The 19,951-nt window shown below is 34.7% G+C and overlaps 1 protein-coding gene across 6 annotated transcripts in view; it reads right to left on the bottom strand.

The window, feature by feature from the left end:
* Positions 1-729: 729 nt before the first annotated feature.
* SMC2 (structural maintenance of chromosomes 2) overlaps positions 730-19,951 on the bottom strand; it is a 58,208-nt gene continuing 38,986 nt past the window's right edge. For 5 of the 6 annotated variants that reach the window (XM_055302486.1, XM_055302485.1, XM_055302484.1 and 2 more), the window contains exons 20-25: positions 17,965-18,159; positions 15,529-15,729; positions 13,426-13,542; positions 9,907-10,067; positions 5,970-6,117; positions 730-4,953 (exon numbers count right to left, since the gene is read on the bottom strand). In XM_055302486.1, the coding sequence (XP_055158461.1) occupies positions 4,795-4,953; positions 5,970-6,117; positions 9,907-10,067; positions 13,426-13,542; positions 15,529-15,729; positions 17,965-18,159 (981 nt within the window). In that variant the 3' untranslated portion in view covers positions 730-4,794. Of the gene's footprint in view, positions 4,954-5,969; positions 6,118-9,906; positions 10,068-13,425; positions 13,543-13,976; positions 14,188-15,528; positions 15,730-17,964; positions 18,160-19,951 lie in introns of those variants that run through there. The other variant, XM_055302489.1, reaches the window with a different exon arrangement.

Raw genomic sequence — 19,951 nt, forward strand, 5'->3', positions numbered from 1 at the left:
AACTCTGGTCCTTAACTGGTGGCTAGAAAGGAGGCAGTTTATGCCTACTAATCTGTCATACAAATAAGGAATAATAGTAGCCACAGAATCTCTCTGGATTTGTATAAAATGACCAGTGGCATCAGCTTTAGGATTAAACTGCAATCTTTGTTCTCTACAATGGATTTAAATGTAGCTCTTCTTGTTCCTACCCATGCATGGCAAGAAACAAGAGAATTTTGTCAATGCAAGGCAGAATGGGAATGTTAGTACCAGGCACAAACACAAGAGTATACCCAACTCCTAGTTTGTTATGTTATTATGGCTTAGAGTACGGGGTCTTCAGCTAGACAGTCTTAGTTTAAATCCTGGCTCCTGTCTCCCACTCCTCACGTTCTAGCTGTGTAACTTTGGACAAATTATTCAAAATTCATATCTAGAGTTGAGAATAAATATATAGTTGGAAAGGGAGTTTTAGATAATGTAGATATTCTTTCTTGGCACTAAACACAATGCAACAAGTGATTCTTAAGAGTTTGTTGCCATGTGGAATCTGAAACCCTATCAATAAAATTATTGTACTCTGTAACATTAAAATTAGTGTTTCTTGTACTTAAAAGGGCTATTTTACACCTATGCAGGATTTTGTAGCACCATACATTGGTCATGGGAAAATACCATTTATTGAGTTATGCAAATCTTCAAAATAAACATTTCATAATATAAAAAATTGTTTAATATTACCACCAGTATAATCAGAAAAGTCTTTATTGAGACGATGTCCTGAGAAAGTGTCCAGCTCACAATGACAAATAAATACAAGTTTGTCAAAATTCTAATTTTCATTTGAAAGCTACAGTTTTATTCTTTGCAACAAATGTCAGGTTAATAGGACAGGCTCTCTTTGTTCATTTTTAGGAAATGTCTACCAAATACTATAGACTTATAACCATAGTTTGTCTTAGTCATCTATTCAAGTAAAAAAGAAGCAGTTACTTCAGACTGAAAGAACTGCATTTCTGTAAAATAACCATGTTTTGGTATGCAGAAATGCTTTTTATAGAATTCCCATTTTATCAGATTATGAAAGACGGAGGATGGGATAAAAAATTAACTTTTACAGCTTCATCAAGACATTCTTTAAAAGTGAGCTTGTCATTAAAAAATTCAATCAGTATTGCTAATACACTATGCTGCTCTACCTTGGTTTATGCTACGGTGACAGCAGTTTCACCCACCCTTCATGCAAATGTTAGCATGGGAGTTGCAAATTCTTTTCAGTCTGCACATAATTCTATCAGTTCTGCACATTGCAAATAACTTCTGTGCTTTGTCTTTTCATTTTCTTAAGAGTCTTTTGAAGATATTTTTAAAATTTTAATGTTCCTTTTTTTATTTGTTTTTGTGTATGTGTGTGTGTGTTCTTTCCCTATAAGGTCACAGAGATTTTGTTTTCTTCTAGATGTATTACACACAAATGACAAATTTGACAATATAGATGAACTAGAACAATTCCACAAAAAAAAAAAAAAATAGAAACTATCACAAGTCACCCATTATAAAACAGATAATTTAAATGGTCCCATAACTATTGAAGAAATTGTGTGTACTTTACATTCTCCCCATCCTACCCTCCTAATCTCCAGGGCCAGACAGTTTCACAGGAGAATTCTAGTATTCAAAGAAGGACTAATAAATTCTATATAATCCTACAAAAAATAGAAGGAACATTTCCCATTTTTATAAAGCTAGTATTACCTCAAAACCAAACAAAGCCAGTAGAAAAAAAACAAAAACCAAAATCCATGACCAAAGTATTAGCAAACAGAATCTTGTAATAGGCATACCCTGGAGATATTTCTGGTATTCAAGTATCATAAAGCAAAATTTTGGGTTTTCCAGTGCATATAAAAGTTATATTTATACTGTAGTCTATTATGTATGTGACTGCATTACGTCTAAAAGAAAGTATATACCTTAAAAAATACCTTATTGCTAAAAAATGCTAACCATCATCTATCTGAGCTTTCAGTGAGCTCATCACAGATCATCATAACAATAATGAAACAGTTTGAACCTATTGTAAAAATTACCAAACTGTGACAGACTCAGAACAAATGCTGTTGGAAAAAAATGGTGCTGGAAGACTTGCTTGCTGCAACGTTGCCACAAACCTTCAATTTGTTTAAAGGGGAAAAAAAAGATAGTTATCCATGAAGCATAATAAAACGAAGTGTGTCTGTACATAAAAAGAATTATAGACATGATCATATGGGGTTTAATCTAGGAATACCAGGCTGGTTTAATATTAAAAAATTAAGCAATGTAATTCATAATATTAACAGGTTAAGGAAGTTACATGATATCAATCAATGCAGACAAAGCAATGAACAAAATTCAATAACCCATACATGATAAAACTGATCAAAGTAGGAATGGAAGGAAACTTCTTTACTTTGATAAAGAATATATACTAAAAGCCTATAGCTAACACAATACCTAGCTGGTGAAAGACTGAATGCTTTCCTCGGAATTCTGGGGAAAAGGCAAATATGCAAGCTCTCATTAGTAATCTTATATAACACAATGCTAGAATTTCAAGCCAGTGTAGTTTAAAAAAAAAAGGGGGGGGGGGAATAAAAGACACACAGATCCAAAGGGAAGAAAACCTGCCCTGATTTGCAGATTACATGATTGTGGGAGTAGTCGGCCTATTTGATTACTTTACCATATTGGAAGAGGTTTCTCAAGGTTTTGCTTTTGCCTTCTTAGTGTACCTGAAATGCCCCCGCAAAAAGGGGAGGAATCCTTTGCAAATGTTTGACATTCTTCCTAAAAATAATTTTCTCACATTGTGCATACTGCTCATCCAGGTATGTCTTAAATTTATTATGTACAATAAATACAAATGTTCAAACTGTCAGAAGGGTAATGTATCATAGATTCTGGAGACCAACTGCCAAGATTGGTATCCTGGCTCTGCCTCTCTATTAACTGTATGGTCACTAAAGACAAGTTCCTTAACTTTTCTGCTCAATTCAATTTCTTCAAATATATGATGCTGATCAAAAGTACTTACCTCAAATGTGAAAACATGTGCAAATGGGAATAGCATCTCATGTATAAAAGAGCTTAGTAATAAATATTACTCCTATTACTGCACATGTATGAAATAAATGTGCCCATTTCCCCTTCATTTCTTCCAATCAAAGAATACGAACAACATGACTCAAAAAATTTAATATGTTTGAGCATTCTCATCAAAGAGTGAGATTATATGACAAATTAGGGGAACAAGTAGATAATTTGTAGTAAAGAAAATGAATTCATTTGGCAAAATACTCAAGCTCACAAGTTATTTATAAAGTGCTAGTTAAAACAGCAATGAAGTGCCATTTACAACTAGCAAATCAGAAGGAAAAATTACAGCCAGTGCTGACTAGGTTGTGGTCAATAGGTATACGACTTTATCAAAGTGTGAACTGACTGAGCTGTCCTGGCAAACAATTTGCAATGCATTTGAAATGAAATAAAAAACGCATGCCTGCCTCTTATATATGTGATATTATACTTCCTGTAATTCAACATTTACAGCTTTGTCTCCCTCTCCTCCCACAGCAGGCATGAACTAATTCCAGATTCAATCCTTTCTGATATGCCCCATTTTATCAGTTAATCTGGATGTTATCTGACATCCTCAGATATGTATCAGAATGAAGGATAAGAAATCTTAAAGCCAAGAACTATAAGCATATATTAGGGAAAGGATAATATAAAGGAACTAAGACTTAAGGATTAAGAAGGGATGTGGGGCCCAAATAACAAACTCAAGATCAGACAGGTTAGGTCATGTGAGGGCTTTTAAGATTCAAAATTTGGAGACACTATTCTGGTGATGTACTTAGAAATAATAGGAATTACACACAGTAATCTTTTAGCAGTTGGCAGTGCTTCTTTTGAGTTCTTTTGGTAAAATAGATGGATCTAGTTATGTATCTGATTCAAAGAAAAATGTGGTTTAGTCTGTTCACTCTCACATTCTCATTCACTAATAGATTGTTACTGACTGGATTATGAAAAGGCTGACAAAAGTCTCTGAAAACATGAAGAGACTTCAGATAAATGTGGACAGCAGCATGCACCACACCTTCTCCTAGGCTATTAAAAATCTATAAATACTTTTTAAAACCTTCAGATTGCACAGACCAATTACAAAGCATAAAGAAACATGATATCCAAACATGACTGAGTCTAAATCCGGGCTCTGGCACTGTATCTTCACAGAACTAACCACAAATAGCTCAGGGAATGCCTAACAGCTTCCTTTGTGTTCCCTTTGTTGGTCCAGATGCTCACTTTCTAAGTCTTCCTTACCTAAATGACTTTCTTAACAGAAAACACACTAATATCACCTTAGGAATTAAACTAATTAAAAGCTGACTATCAGCTATATTTATCCTATATATCAGCTATATTTATTAATTAATTTAATTTCATCTGTTTCTTTGTATTTTTGCAAACAGAATCTACCACCAACCAGGTACCTCAGGCTCCCCAACATATATAAAAGAATTGTGTAAGAAAAAGCATTTTGAGGACGTGCATAAAATCACAATCACAGTAATTGGACCACAGTTACATTAATTGAGAAAAGGGGAATCTATACTCATTTAGAAGTGATTATATAAAGGAAGAGAAAATATGGGTTAAGTAACAAAACATTACATTTTTACATAAATAAGCCCAAGTTCTTTATGTTTAAAAAAAACGGTCAAGGTGAAGGAGTAAATCTGTACTTTTAACTTCCAGATGTGATCATTTGGGTCCTTTTGCCTTGGATGTGGTTTCCTTCGGAATCTTTCCATTTTGACACTGAGTAAATCTGGCTACTGTAGAAACACCATCCACAAACTTGGTTTTGAAAAGGACATTTGCATTGTTGAACATACCCTCCTTTAGTGACACGACAATGAACTTAAGGGAAAAAGAAAAAAAAAAAAGCATAAACGCTATTTTTTGTAATCTGAAGAAATGCACTATTTTTATTCTGGGGTTAAGAACTGTCTAAAGGTATTCTGATTATTTCTTTCAAAGCTTGGTTCAAAGCAAATGCACATGCTTAAATCCAAATAACAGTTCTAATATTGGGCACCTATATGGATTCTAGCTTTCTATATTTGGGTATTAGGAGTCTCTTTTACCTTGAGTGCTTCATTAACCAAGTTTACTATTTCCTGCCAGTTGACTGCTTGTTGCTGCCCTCTGCAGCTGGCATCACTGTTTTGTTGCTACAAGTGCTAAATGCCCTGGTGAAATAGCTTTCCCTGTGATATTTTAAAAATATCAGAGAAGGCTACAAGTTCCTGTAAGCACTACCACTAGCTCAAATGGAACATTTACAGAATTAAGAAAAGGTACCATTTCACTGTTACCTGCTAATAAACACAGTCTGTGAGAACTATGAAAAATGAAGCTCCCAGCGTTGGATTCTGCATGATCTACACAACCACATTTGGGAGCCCCAGTTCCTACAGCAACAGTTCAATAAAAACAAACTGTTCTTAAAAAGGGCTTTGGGCTTTTATTTCCTACCCAGGAAAAATGATGAGTACCCCATCAAGTACCCTATGATTTTCTGATTTCTTACTTAGATTGTGTATCCTCTGGCAGCTAGCTAGAGAACATAATAAATTAATTATGTCAACCATAAATTAATTCCAAATTATGAAAAACTTCGATTCTCCCTCATCGTACAACCAACAATGGTAATGTCTGGATCTTTCTTTAATAGGAAACCAACCTTTTTTCCCCCTTCTCTATCCATTTGAATGTAAGTTTGTCTAAATATTCACTGTATATTTAAAGAGATACATAATACTTTAATATTCTTCAATCCTAAATATCTTAGTATTGGCCATTACTAAAGAATAGTTTTAGAAAACAAATACTATACTTAATACTATCATGGAGACATTTTTTCTGGTTCTTACCTGAGAATGTGTGAAATGAGTACGCAGCATCTGTCCAATATTCTGGGTGTGAGAAAGGTCCAAGGCTGCATCTACCTCATCCAGGATATAAATTGGCGCAGGTTTGAAGAGGAGCATGGACAATATTAATGACAAAGCTACTAACGACCTATGAAAAGATCAGAAGAGAAGTCACCAAAACTTGATTTTACCACTCTTTACCAAAACACTAAAGCAAATCTGCTATCTTCTTATTATGGGTAATGCAATTTAGCTGAAAATCACTATAGAAATAAAGAATCTTAAATTTCAAACTTCAACACTTTTATTGTATTAAAATGTATCTTTTAATTTAGATTCTCCTATTTTCTCTTAAATGAGTTTTAACAGACCAGGTTTATATTCTTCTTTCCAATCAAATAATCAGGATGATTGGTATTTATCCTTAAGGAAAGATCATGTCAGGTGCTTTCTTTCCTTCCCCAATTGCTATTTAGGTAGCAGGTGACTGAGGGCTATATACTTACCTGTAAAGACAATAGCTACTGTCTTGGTGATAGTATAACAGGTTTAGGTGCCCTCTTTCAAACTTTTACTATGCATGCACTTATGAGTATACAGACACACACAAATACCCACTTTTTGTACTGGTACCATTTAAGAGTAAGCTGTATCGACTATGACCCATTACTTCCCAATGTCAGAAGTTCAAACAATTATTATGTGGTTAATTTTGTGTGTCAACTTAACTGGATCACGGAGTATTCAAATATTTGGCTACACTTTATTTCTGGGTTTGTCTCTGAGGGCATTTCTGGGTGAAATTTGGATTTGAATTGGAAGACTCAGTAAAGCACTTTGCACTCTCCAGCGTGGGTAGATATCCGATATCCTACAACTTGCTGAAGGCCTTAACAGTAAGAAAGGTAGAGGAAACAATTTGTTCTTTCCTGCCTTGTTACTTGAGCTGGGACATGGATATTTGGTCTCCATGCTCCTGATGCTCAGGCCTTCAGACCCACATTGAATTACACCACTAGTCCCCCTGAATTTCCAACCTACAAACTGTGGAACTTCTCAGCCCACACAGTAAGATGAGCCAGTTCTGTATTAAAAAATGATCTTTTCACATACATACACAAACATACACCCCCCGCCCACTGGTTCTGTTTCTCTGGAGAACCCTAATACACCTTATTTAAAAGCTGAGTTAGACACCCCAGATTTTAGAGCTCCTTCTTTCAGTTCTCTTTTAGCTAGCCATCCCCTGTAACTGTATCTGGTTTTGTTCTAATTTGGTATGAAGAATCATATAATAATTCTTACATTTTTTTTCTTAAACGTTTTATTTAAAAAAGCTTTTTTTTTTTTTTTTTTTTTTTTTTTTTTAAATAGAGAAACCAAACTTTCTAGCAAGGGCATGTAAAAAACAGTGCAATAAACAATGGTGAAACTGATATCTACCTCTATAGAGGGAAGTGGAGGTTATTCAAGCATCCTAAAATTATTTTTCATTGGCTCTCTCTGTGCCAAATGTTTACAGCACTGAACTTTCTCTCAACCTTTCAGGAAAAAAAATCTTTCACCAAGAGTTATACTGTGCTGGATATACATCTAAAATAATGGTATATATCTAGAAATAATTTTGTATCATCTTAATTATGGAAATAATTTTCAGGTTCCAATAAGAATATAAGCATTCATTTTAGGTTATCTTCAAAACATTTTCTAAGGCTTTGGCAAAAAAAGTTAGATATTGGGATCTGAACCATGGAATTCAATTTTAAAAGTCACCGAAAGGTGTCTTATACTGTTAAAATATTTAGGAATTTTATCATAATGAATTATAATCAGGGGATCACTATTATATCATAAAAATGACAAAGGATTTCATAAGGAAAATTAACAGGTCTTGGTGTTTTCTACATACATAAGAGTTCCATGATGGCATCATAGGGCACATGAGAAAAATTTAACTACTAGGACTGTACATCCTGCAGGGGAAAAATGCAAAATTAATAACCATCTTTAATTATGTGAATATTCACAATTTTCTCTCAGTAGGTTTTAATTATTTGGTTCTCTACAGCAGGTAAGGATTTAGGCCACATGACCTCCTAAGTGTGCCGATTAATCACCATGAGGTCCCTGAAGCCTAGAACATGCTATTTCCAGCACTATTCATTCCTTTATGTAGATCCAAATTTCCATCTGGTATCATTTTCCTTTTGCCTGAAAACTTCCTTTAACTTTTAAAGTTCTGCTGGGATCAGACTCCTTCAGCTTTTGCTTTTCTGAAAAAAATATTTATATTGACTTCAATTTAAAGAGTATTTCGAATAGACAAAGAATTCTTGGTTGACATGTTTTTTCTTTTACCACTTTCTAGATGTTGTTCCAGACTTCTGGCTTGCACTGTTTTTGACAGTAAGCCTGAAGTCCTTTTTATCTTTGTTCCTTGGCACATAATATGTCTTTCTATTTTTGGCTGCTTTAAAATTTTTTTTTTTTCTAAAATCACTGGCATATAAAATCACAATTTCATATAACATGGCTTTGCTATGTTAGCATATGTGTGTGAAGGAGGGGGATATGTTTATCTTACCTAGGGTCACAGAAACGAAGACTGTGGGTTTACAGAACTCATCAAAATTGGGAAAATTTGGAGCCATTATTTCAAATATTTTTCTATCTTGCCTTTTCCTTTTTGAAATTCCAAGTACATGTATGTTAGATGGCTTGATGTTTTCCCATAGGTCACTGAAGCTCAGTTTTATAGTTTTTTCTCAGTTTAGTTTTAGTAGTTTCTATTTGCTGTAATTTCAAATTCATTAATTTTTTTTTACATTGTCTAACTTGTTAATGTCATGTGGAGAATTTTTTTAGGCATATTTATTCTCTCTAGAAATTCCACTAGATTCCTTTTTCCTTGTAATTTTTGGAAATAACTAACATAATTCTATAACTTCCTTGTCTTCCATTTTTATCCACCTGTCATTTCTGGGTCTGTTTCCATTGGAATAATTTTTTTCTAGGCAATGAGTCACACTTTCTTGATTTCTGTCCAGTATTTTTTAATCAGATGCCAGACATTGTGTTATGTTAGAATCTAAATTGTGGTATCTTTCTTTAAAAGCACTGGACTAAAAAAATAAAAATAAAAAATAAAGCACTGGGCTTTGTTCTGAGAAAAAACTACGTTACAGGAGGATTAGCTTGCTCTCTTAAAGATTTGCAATGAACTCTGCTGTGTGTGTGTAAGGTAGCCTTCACTTTGGGGGCAGTATAGACTGAATGCAAAGATGTTGCTTTCTGGGGCCTCCCAAATTTTAATTTGTTTCTTTAATTTAGTGAGTCCACTAGGCTTTGTGTGCATTCCCCTCTCTGCACCTATAATCCAGAAACTTCTCCAATGGAGAAAGCTGGAGTAAACACTGAGCTGAGAACTTTTATTTCATTGCTCACAGGTATCATATTCTTGGACTATTCATTTCCCAAAGTCTAAAAATAATTACTTTTCATAAATCTTATCTAGTTTTCTAGTTGCTTATCCTTATTTCTCCTTTGTTACCTACTACTTTAAAGGTTTATTTAGTCATTTGAGAGAGAGAGAACACATGCAAGTGGGGAGAGAATCCCAAGTAGACTCCCTGCTGAGCATGGAGCCCAATGTGAAGTTCAATCCCATGACCCCAAGATTATGACCTAAGCCCAAATCAAGAGTGGGACACTCAAAAAAAAAAAAAAAGAGTGGGATGCTCAACTGAGCCACCCACATGCCCCTGTTGCCTACTATTTTAATCAAATGTTCCAAAAAATCTTCAATCTTATATACTAAGCTCCTTAAATTCTACATATAAAGATTACCTACCAATTTTCAATTTTGTTTTGCTTAGATTATGGATTATAATAAAATAAGAGGAATGAGAAATTATAATACTGAAAAGGGATTACTCACCTCTGACCGCCACTAAGTTCTGTTAGGTTTTCTTTCCAAGTATTTCCTAAAGCAACCTTGAATTCCAGACCATCCAATACAGTTTGGCCCTCTGGTGGTGCAAGCATAGCATTAGCACCAGGCAAGAGAGTAGAAAAAATAGACCCAAAGTCCTTGTTCACCTGGATTTAAAAAACAAAAAGATATTAAAAATTATAAAAGGCTTTCCAAGAATAGTCAAATATTGGTATGTGTATATTCAATCTAGTAGATACATTTTGTTGTCTCTTACTAACTCAGATATTCACAAATTATGGTCCATGGGATAAATCTGGTCATGCCCATTTGTTTATGTATTGTCTATGGCTGTTAAAACTAAAACAATAGTCTAGTAATTGCAACTATATGGCTCGAAACGTCAAAAATACTTACCTGTCCCTTTACAGAAAAAGTTTACTGAGCTCTGCTCTAACTTCTAAGGGGAACTAGAGGCTATACTTCTAACTGTAGTCTGAAATTTTTATACTTTTGTAAGCTATATTATAGGAATCTTCAGATTCCAGAATCTTCCTTCAACTATACAATATAGGAGACAGAAGTTGCAGTTGCAAGTGGCAGAAACAAAAAACTCTTGGGTATAAAATGTTCTCTTATAAAACTTGTTTTCTTTTGACTGCTTTGATGGGCCAGTGGTGATCAGCTAACCTTAAAAAGCCTAAGATCACAATGAAGTCTAAGAAAAAAAAGGCATGAAATCAAACAACCAGATCTGACATTGGATGGTCCTTGTCTGTAGGCTTCTTTTCAGCCAAAGAAGTTGTCAAAAAGCAGGAACAGGATTAGACCCCAACAGAAAAGGCTAAAGAAGCTGTCTGGCTGGGGATCCCTGGGTGGCGCAGCGGTTTGGCGCCTGCCTTTGGCCCAGGGCGCGATCCTGGAGACCAGGGATCGAATCCCACGTCGGGCTCCCGGTGCATGGAGCCTGCTTCTCCCTCTGCCTATGTCTCTGCCTCTCTCTCTTTCTCTTTCTGTGACTATCACAAATAAATAAAAATTAAAAAAAAAAAAAAAAAAAAGAAGCTGTCTGGCTTATCCCCATCAAGCCACAGATTACCTAGAGATTTAGGGTCAGTATTCTAATTTTAATTGGGTAATTTTTGTACATACACGCTTGGATCAATGATTTGAGAATTTGGTCATTGGTCTTCAAAAAAATACACAACTAATAATCTTAGAGCGTTCAGTAAATTTGAGAGCCTAAGCGTATACACACACAGGCACAAACCCATGAGGATCTGACAGTCATGTTCCCTGAAGAAATCTCCAAATTCAAGCACAAATAAACAAGAGATCTAGATACCAAGGAATACAGTTTTAAGAGTAACTGCATACATACTGAGTAATACCCTACACAGAGTTAATAGATTTTAGTTTTATCTGGGATAGATTTCTGGAGCTAGGTGAGGTTCATCACAATGGAGAGGGCCACTCTCTTTTTTGGGAATGATGAAGATAGCAAAGTATTTATAAACAACTTTGGTTCTTTTTCCGTTCTTTAATTTTTTGTCCACGTAGGAGTGAGACACTAAACAGGATTAAAACAGTAGACTGCTACTAAACCCTGAACATGACCATGGATTCCATGTGGAAACTCCTCCAAAGAGTAAAAGAGAAACTTAACAGTTAGTGGGTAAAGAAGAAGATAGTCCTATTCAAGATAGGAAATGCATTACTTTCATGGACATATATAAAGGTGAAATGTGACTGAATTTGAAAATCCAACACAGGTAAGAAGGAAACAGAAAAATAACAGAGCCAATGCTGAAAATACTCTGGCTTTCTGAATTGAATGTGCTGGAACCCAGAAGTATACAATGCTGATAATAACATTACTTATCTCAATAGATTATTTTGAGGATTAAATGAGAACATTAATATGAGAATTGTATCTAACATATAATAAGCACTGAATAAATCTACCTGCTTTGAGAGAAACTTAGAAATTGGGGGAACATCAATTTAAAGGATAAATTTGTACTTGCATTAAATGCAGGAACCATGGGGAAAAGTTCTCAAATCCAGTGTTAAATCCACACTTATACAAAGATAATGGGACCCACTTTTTGCATGCCTGTTAAAAAAGCAAACTCCATAGGGAGATGGGACACTGAAAATAAGTTATAGAGTAAGAACAAGGTGACTAAACGGGATAATTGTGCTGCCATTACTGAAAATGAAGTTTTCAGAATTCCAAATAGTTACAGAATTATTTGGAGGCAAAGTACCCAATTAAATCCCAGAGGCACAGGCTTGTTAAAGTACCAAACAGCACAGTAACTATGTTTGAAGTCTTTTGACTGAGAATCTTTTGCTAGGATGATACAGGAAAACTTCCACATAAGAGGCTATGGAATTTATCCTAAAGCAGACAAATTACATGCAGCCTAGGAAGTGAAGTAATAGTAAAGAACCTTGAAATCTGCTAAAGTTGTTATGATACAAGACAAAAAAAGTACTTGGGATTTTGCTGAATGACAGTCCAGTGAAAGAGAATTCTAAACTTCCTTGCTTACTGCCCAATTTTTTAAGGGCAACAGCAATCAGCAACTGAAAGGCAATCTTAACTTTGGTTCTAACTTAGGAAGAGAATCCCAGTTTTCCATCTTTGGCTATATGATCTTAGGCTATTTCACCTTTCTAAGCTTTTATTTCTTCATCTATAAAATATGGTTAACTATCAGTTATGGAATTGTTCATTAAAAGTACAAAATGCTTCACTAAAAACCTACAAAATGCGTAACTATGAATTTTGAAATGCAATTAATAACTTCTAAGTGAGGGATGCCTGGGTGGCTCAGTGGTTGAGCGTCTGTCTTCGGCTCAGATGGGATCCCAAGGTCCTAAGGACTGAAAACCACACCAAGTTCCCCAGGGAGAACTCGCTTCTCCCTCTGCCTATGTCTCTGCCTCTCTCTCTGTGTGTCACTCATGAATAAATAAGTGGTAGGGAATATGCCAATCTTTAGTTAGAGAAATGCTCTGAGAAGGAATATTTGACCTCTGTGAGTCTAGGCAAGAGAAACCAAGGAAGTTAGAACCAACCAAAGGGGTCCTTGGGAGGTGCTTTCCAGTGATCAGAGCTTCCCAATGCAAATCTGAGAATGCTTCTAGCTTCAAGCAGAAGGTGAGTGGGGTATGGCAGATATTGGACAGAATCTAAGGTTTCAGATAAATAGTATTTTGAAGGTAAGAATGAAAAATAAATCTAGAAAGTTAGAAACTTAATATAAGTTAGGACCCAGAGAAGTAGACTAAAGAGTATGATGAAGGAACACAAACTTATTACCTTTGCAAATCAGTAGTAGGAAAGTCTAAAAGGACAAATGCATTTAAAAGTCAAGGAGGTTTTAATTAAGGTGTGAATGCGTGCCTCATTCAAACACAAATCATTTCAAATTCATCTTAGAGTATAAACCTATTGACAATATTCTTCATACTTGCCTCATAGAGAATAAATGACAATATTTTTGGTTCAAATACCTTTTGCCAAGCAATATTTAGGGCTTGGTTTTTCTTCTGGTCAAGGTCTTCTATAGTTGCAAGGATTTTGGATTTGTCATTTTCTACAATTCTTTTCTTCTTCATCAGGTCATTATACTAGTAAGATTAAAAAAAATCATACTTAATTAGAAAAATATAAAATTTTCCTTATATTCTGGAATTCAGTCAGGAATAGAGGTTTAATTTTTATATATAATATACATACTCCTGTTTACCAGAAAGGTATACTGCATTAAGAGTCATATTTACTTTCTTCATGATTTGGTTTACATCATATCACCTATATGCAAAGTTTAGTTGCTATTATTGAGAATTTATAGGATGAGCTCCTGACGTATTCTGATTCCACTAGTACTCCCACCAGAGCTTTCTAGCAGCCAAGGCAAAAAAGAAAATGTCTTATGTAAACTCAGAAGTAGCCCTGGCATGCTTTCTTCTTAAGGTCAGTCTCAGCAGTGACACAAAATTTCAATTCCTCACCATTATATACAAGCCCTACATAATTTGGCCCTTACTTATCTCTGATTTTTTGGTATCCCACTTCTCCCCAGGCTCCAGCTGTATGGTCTTTTTTCAGTTCCTTGAACATAATAAGCTCATTATAGCCTTAGAGCCTCTGCATTCTTCTCTCTTCCTGGAATGCTTTCTCTGTATCTGACATAATTGGTGCCTCAAGTATCATATCTTCAGAGTGGTCTTTCCTGGTTAATGTAGAAACTCACTGATAAAAATTGAGGGAGGCTGCAAAGGGATAATTACAGCATGAGTAGCAGCAGAACTTTCTAAAAATCCTCAATTCATTTCTCCTCAAAGTCTCAAAGGAGGTTTCAAATTCTTCCTTAAAAATTCCAGCCAATCCTGCTCATGTCCCCTTGCTGTCTCTCTGCTTTATGGCCAAGCTCCTAAGACTTCCTCTCTATAATATTCTCTTATTCCTTGCATAATTCCATGTAGTTTCTCATGTGGACAGACACAAAATACAACAAAACAAAAGGCCACCTTGCTTATCAACAATAGAGCTTTCCCCCCTCTGGTAAGGAAATGGGAGTTGGCAAATTCTTTTAAAGAAATATTAGACCCAGTTATCATATCTAATAAAAACAAAGAAGTGAATAAATTTCATGATGATATGCAGCTCAAATTCAGACCAGATTTTCTTCCACATATATGGCATATATTGCAAAGCCTTAATGGAGAAATAAAATCCAGCAGGAACATTTTATAGATAGATCACAACATGAACATTATTAGCCTATTTGGCATCTAACATAATATAGATTCTTTGTAGATACTAATGTCAATAACAATTACAAAAAAGACCCATTATAGAAAATTTCTTAAAAGTAATTGAGCTCATAAGTATTACCACTTTTAAAGAGCTCTCATAATTCTATGATACAAATTCAAACAGAATTTTGCAAATTTAAAGAAGGTATATGGCATAATATAAAACTACTCAGACTGCTATTTCCTATGGAGCTGTCAAGAATATGGATTGCTTTCCCCTGTAGATTTTTCTAGTAACATGGCAGATTTTAAAAGTTTTGTCAGGGTTGGGGAGATGGATAACATTATCAAGTAAGTGAGCATTAAAACAGAAGATGCTGCTGGATTTACAAGTTAATTAATGAGTGGCTATGCATATAACAATATTAGTCATTATTATGTAATGGTTCCAGGACACCCTTGAGTCAAAAGGGAGACAATAGTTATGGAATGAATGTTAAGGAGGCAGATAGCTGAGTACACCTTATTTTTCAAAGCCCTTTCAAGGCAAGTGAAAGAAAGGATAGAAATATGAGGTAACCAGAACAAACTGTTGTTTTTATGTACACAGAGAATAAGAAAAGGGTACAATATGTTTATGGCAAAGTCAATAGAAAAGTTATTCAAGGTACAAAAGAATATATGAATAACTGATAATGCAAAACAATGTAATAAGAACTGAAAAGAGAGAAAGGGAAAACAGAAAAAAAATCCAGTATCAAAGGCATCAAGCAGAAAATTTCCTAATATTTGCTGCAAGGGTCACAGAGAGCCATCAATGCTACTCAGGTGGCCAGTCAAAGGAAAAGGGTTTACCCGTTCTTCAGCTTCTGTTAGAACATTCATAGCTCTCATGTTGACATTTCTCCCCAGTTTCTCCTTCATTTCTTGCAATTTCTGAAGTCTCTGTCCAGCTTCTTTTGGGTTGTTGGTTTTAAAATCATAGGCGCTATTAGGTTGCCCAAAAAGGTGTTTCTCTGCATTAATCCAGTCATAGTCTTTCAACATTTTGGAGACCTAGTTACAGAGGATAATAGAAGCATCTATCATTGTTTACAAATGGACATTTAAAAACCAGTTTCTTGGGGTGCCTGGGTGGCTCAGTTGATTAAGCTTCCAGACTCTTGGTTTTCGCTCAAGTCATGATCTCAGGACCCTGAGACTGAGCCCCACTATGGGCTCCAAACTCAGTAGAGAGTCTACTTGAGGATTCTCTCCCTCCCCTTCTGCCCTCCTCCTGCTTGTGCATGCTCTCTCAAATAAATAAATCTTTTTTAAAAAAGTTTCTTAAATATTTAGTAATCTTAACGACTCCTTCATAAAAATGAGGCTCACTGTTAATAGTAAATCTATGTTTTTACCTGGAGGATAGGCTCAAAAAAAAGATGTTGTATAGAAAAAATATCTTCCTATTACTTAAGCATTAGGAGAACCAGCCAGCTCAGGCAAGTATAAAGTATATGTGAAACATTTCCATTAGAATGAAATATAAGTCAGATAAGGCTCCTTCAGATTGTACCAAACTCAAGCAATGGCTTCAAAAACAACTTGTGAGGGAACCTCAGGGTGGCTCAGTGGTTGAATGTCTGCCTTTGACTCAGGTTATGGTCCAGGGGTCCTGGGATCAAGTCCTGCATCAGGCTCCCTATGGGGAACCTGCTTCTCTCTCTGCCTCTCATGAATTAAAACAAAACAAAAACACACAAAACTTATGAAAGTTAGGATTCTTACAGGAATACATAAGGCATAGACTTAGTAAATTTGTGCAAGCCAAATCCTGATGAACTGATTAATTCTGAGAATTATTAGATGAATAAAAAGCTGCCCTAAACGTGACTCCATTCTCTTAGCCACTCTTTTTTGATAAGGCACAACAGTATACTTTATATAATATAAACAGTTAAAAATTTTAAATTATGGTGCTTAAGGAGACTTTCTCAACTAAAACTGTTTAGGCTGGTGCTTACTGGTAAAATCTTATCCTTGTCAATTTGTTTATCCTTATTAATTCCAGGGGTATGGTCTCTCCTCCAGGCTCTAAAGATGATCACTTCCAGTCTACCTTCCTGCTGATCCATCAGCTCTAAGAAGTGATTCTGGGTACAGGTTACTTAGCCTTATCTCTAGTGCCTTGCCTACCATCTGATACTAGTTGGTATTCACTAAGTATTTGATAAACCATATACTTCAAAGAATCCTTGACTTTTTAGCAGTTCTATCTGCAAATCTCCTTTTCACCTCCTTAACTGTAAATAAAATCCCCCAGCAATCACCACTACTAGCATTTTCAATTAGCAAAAAACTGTATCATTTTTTTTGTTATTTCAGGATGATAACAGTAATATTAACATTGGTAATATTTCAGTGAATCCACTAATATTAGGCTATCAGGCTAAAAGGAAATCAGTAATAAATTAGGATACCAATGATGCGGCTATGAAAAAAAAACCTTTTTTTTTTAAAACTCAGTAATGAACCTGAACAGGAACACATGGCTCTTTCAGAGGGTGGGGTAACAATTTTGTATGCTCTGAGTTTTCTGAAGTTAAATCTCTTCTACCTTCAAGATGCTAACAAAGATTTAAAAGACACCAAACTGTTACACACTCCTCCGAAAACATAATGGGTGAGTTACTAAGACTTCATGAGTGCAGCCTCTTAACCAAGCATGAATTTCTGCAAAAGTATGTATTCTCTTTAAAGTACTTAAGACATTGTGATACAAAGAAGGAAGAAACTTTTTAAGAGTGACCAAAAAACTGAAATAACTGCAAAAAGATAGCTGGTAGGCAAAACATCAGATTTCAGATGAGGCTGCAAAATTGACTGATTCTCACAAGGACATCCGGAAGCCAATGAAGTCCTTCTTTTAGAAGTTGCCTGTATATGTATTTTTGTGAGTTTCCAATTCATTTTGAAATAAGGTAAACAATATATATTATTAGTACTGATCTATTAATAGATCTATGAATATTTGCGGATTAAAAAGTGGTCAGTTCCATGAAAAAACACTGTTTGGTGAAAACATGTTGGAGACAGGAATAAATACCTGAAATTTAGAAACAAAATATTTATACTATTTGGTGAAAAGGAACATTGCTGAGAAGCCTTCAAAATAGCTGTAAGCCTCAAAATTATGTTACACAGCAGTTCTGCCATTTCTACTGAATTCCTCATTGAGTTTACCAGAATATTTCAACAACTCAGAAGCAAAAATCTGATTACGGATAAAAATAAACAACACAAACGTGCCTTCGAAGCAGCATCTTCAGCTTCCCGTTTATGTTTGCTGATGTTGTGGTCCAATTCCTTAATTTTAAGCTGAGAATCATTGTTTTGTTCCTTATGTACTGCTACTTCGGCATACTTAGCTTTAATTACATTGTCTTGGGCTATTATCACTTCTTTTTGTTTGGTCACCTCTTCTTGAGCTTTATTTACAGACTCCTGAAACAAATAATTCAAAGACAACATATAGCAAGGTGTTGTGGACATATGTTTATTAAAAGATCATCTACCAAACTTTTGGGCAAGATAGAAATATGTTTAGAGGCAGATGGTCACCTAACCCTCTATATTTTACATCCCCATTAAAATGACTAATTTATATACAGGAGAAAACTTGTTTTACTACTAGAAAAAAGATGGGATGCAGTGTTCATGCTGGAAGCGACAAAGTTTCTGCTGGGTACAGTGTAGTTGGGATCAACTTGCAGGGATTATAGGAATCTGACTTTTGAGGTCTCAAAAAGGTGGCATTTTTTAGTAGTTAACAAGAAGACAATATGACAGATCCCCAAATATCATTTATCAAGAGTTTGCAGGTTGGTGCTTTCTACTTTTCCCTTTTATAGATATAATCTATTTTTACCAGTGACAATGGAAGGTCATAATGTTTGGTTCTAGCACAGGGGTCAAAAGAGAAAAAGAAAAGAGAAACTTTTTTGAACAAATAGATCTGTGACACAAAGAAAAAGTTTCTTGCTTTGACTTTTATTATCCTCCTACTTCCCAAGGCTGAAGCTACTCACTCAATCCTCAAAGTGGTAATTAAAACTGCAATTCAGTCTATCAACAACCCCCTGCTCCACAAACCCCTTTCGTTCATCCTAGATCTTAAATCACATTAAATGTCTAAACCAAAAAAACCAGTTCAACTCATGTTTGGGTACAGGGAAAACCTAAGTAGGACAATCTGCTACAAGCCTCTGAGGAAGAGAAAGGTAGAAGGGTGGTTTTTTGTGATGAAAAGCACAAGTAAAAAAAGTGTAGCAGTTTTTTAGGTATGCTCATTACAAAACGATCATTTTGAGCAACAAAGAACACTTAATGTTATGGTTAGGTTATTGAATGTGCTCAAAGTGCTTTAATTTCCTAAAATGTTTAATCTGTGTCATTAGAGATCTTCTGAGGAAGGAAAATAAATCAGGGCATTCATATAAAAACCTAAAGATATTTTAGCTTTTTGAAACATTTGAAGAACAAGAAAAGAAAGTGAAAAATAGTCTGGTGATTATTAACCAAAGGGAAAAATAACAGATACAGGCCTATTAACTAACACCATATCTAAAAAAAAAAAACAAAAAAACAAAAAACAAAACAAACAAAAAACATGTTTATGAAGATTTTCTCATGCTTACAGGTTAAAAATTGCATTGCAATTTTGACTATTTTAATCTTTTTTATAATAACAGGAAATTGTCACTAAGGTTGAGCAGAAATGAAATTTTAGTTTTGTCTAATTATTTAGTAGGCAGTTTCTTTTCTTAGCCTCTGGGGAGTGTCCTTTGCTATTCTTATCAAAGAGAAGAAACAATTTAGAATGAAGAGCCTGAAAGAACCACCTTTAAGAACGAAGTGATCCATTCTATACTTTTCCATAAAGAAAAATGGAAATATGTACATGTTCGGACTTTGATTTCATTTATATTGAGAAAGGAGTAGCTTATTTTCACATTTATCTTTATCTTTAGAAACATGTTATCGAATTTTTTTAAAAATTCTCCAACATGAGATCCATGAAAGACAGCACAAAATATGGAAAATATTTCATATGAAATAAAAAATATAAGATTAAGACATATTAAATAAATATCTTTAAAACCTAAAATTTACTTTGGAGACAAAATAGAAACTGAACAAATCTAGAAAATCTAATCATCACAAAACACAGAGCTGAGAAGCATTTCTTCAAAAAAAGTAGTTAAAAATGTTATTCTACTGATTTGACAATGTGTTA

This window comes from Nyctereutes procyonoides, unplaced genomic scaffold (genome assembly GCF_905146905.1).
Source record: "Nyctereutes procyonoides isolate TBG_1078 unplaced genomic scaffold, NYPRO_anot_genome, whole genome shotgun sequence".
NCBI classification, from domain to species: domain Eukaryota; kingdom Metazoa; phylum Chordata; class Mammalia; order Carnivora; family Canidae; genus Nyctereutes; species Nyctereutes procyonoides.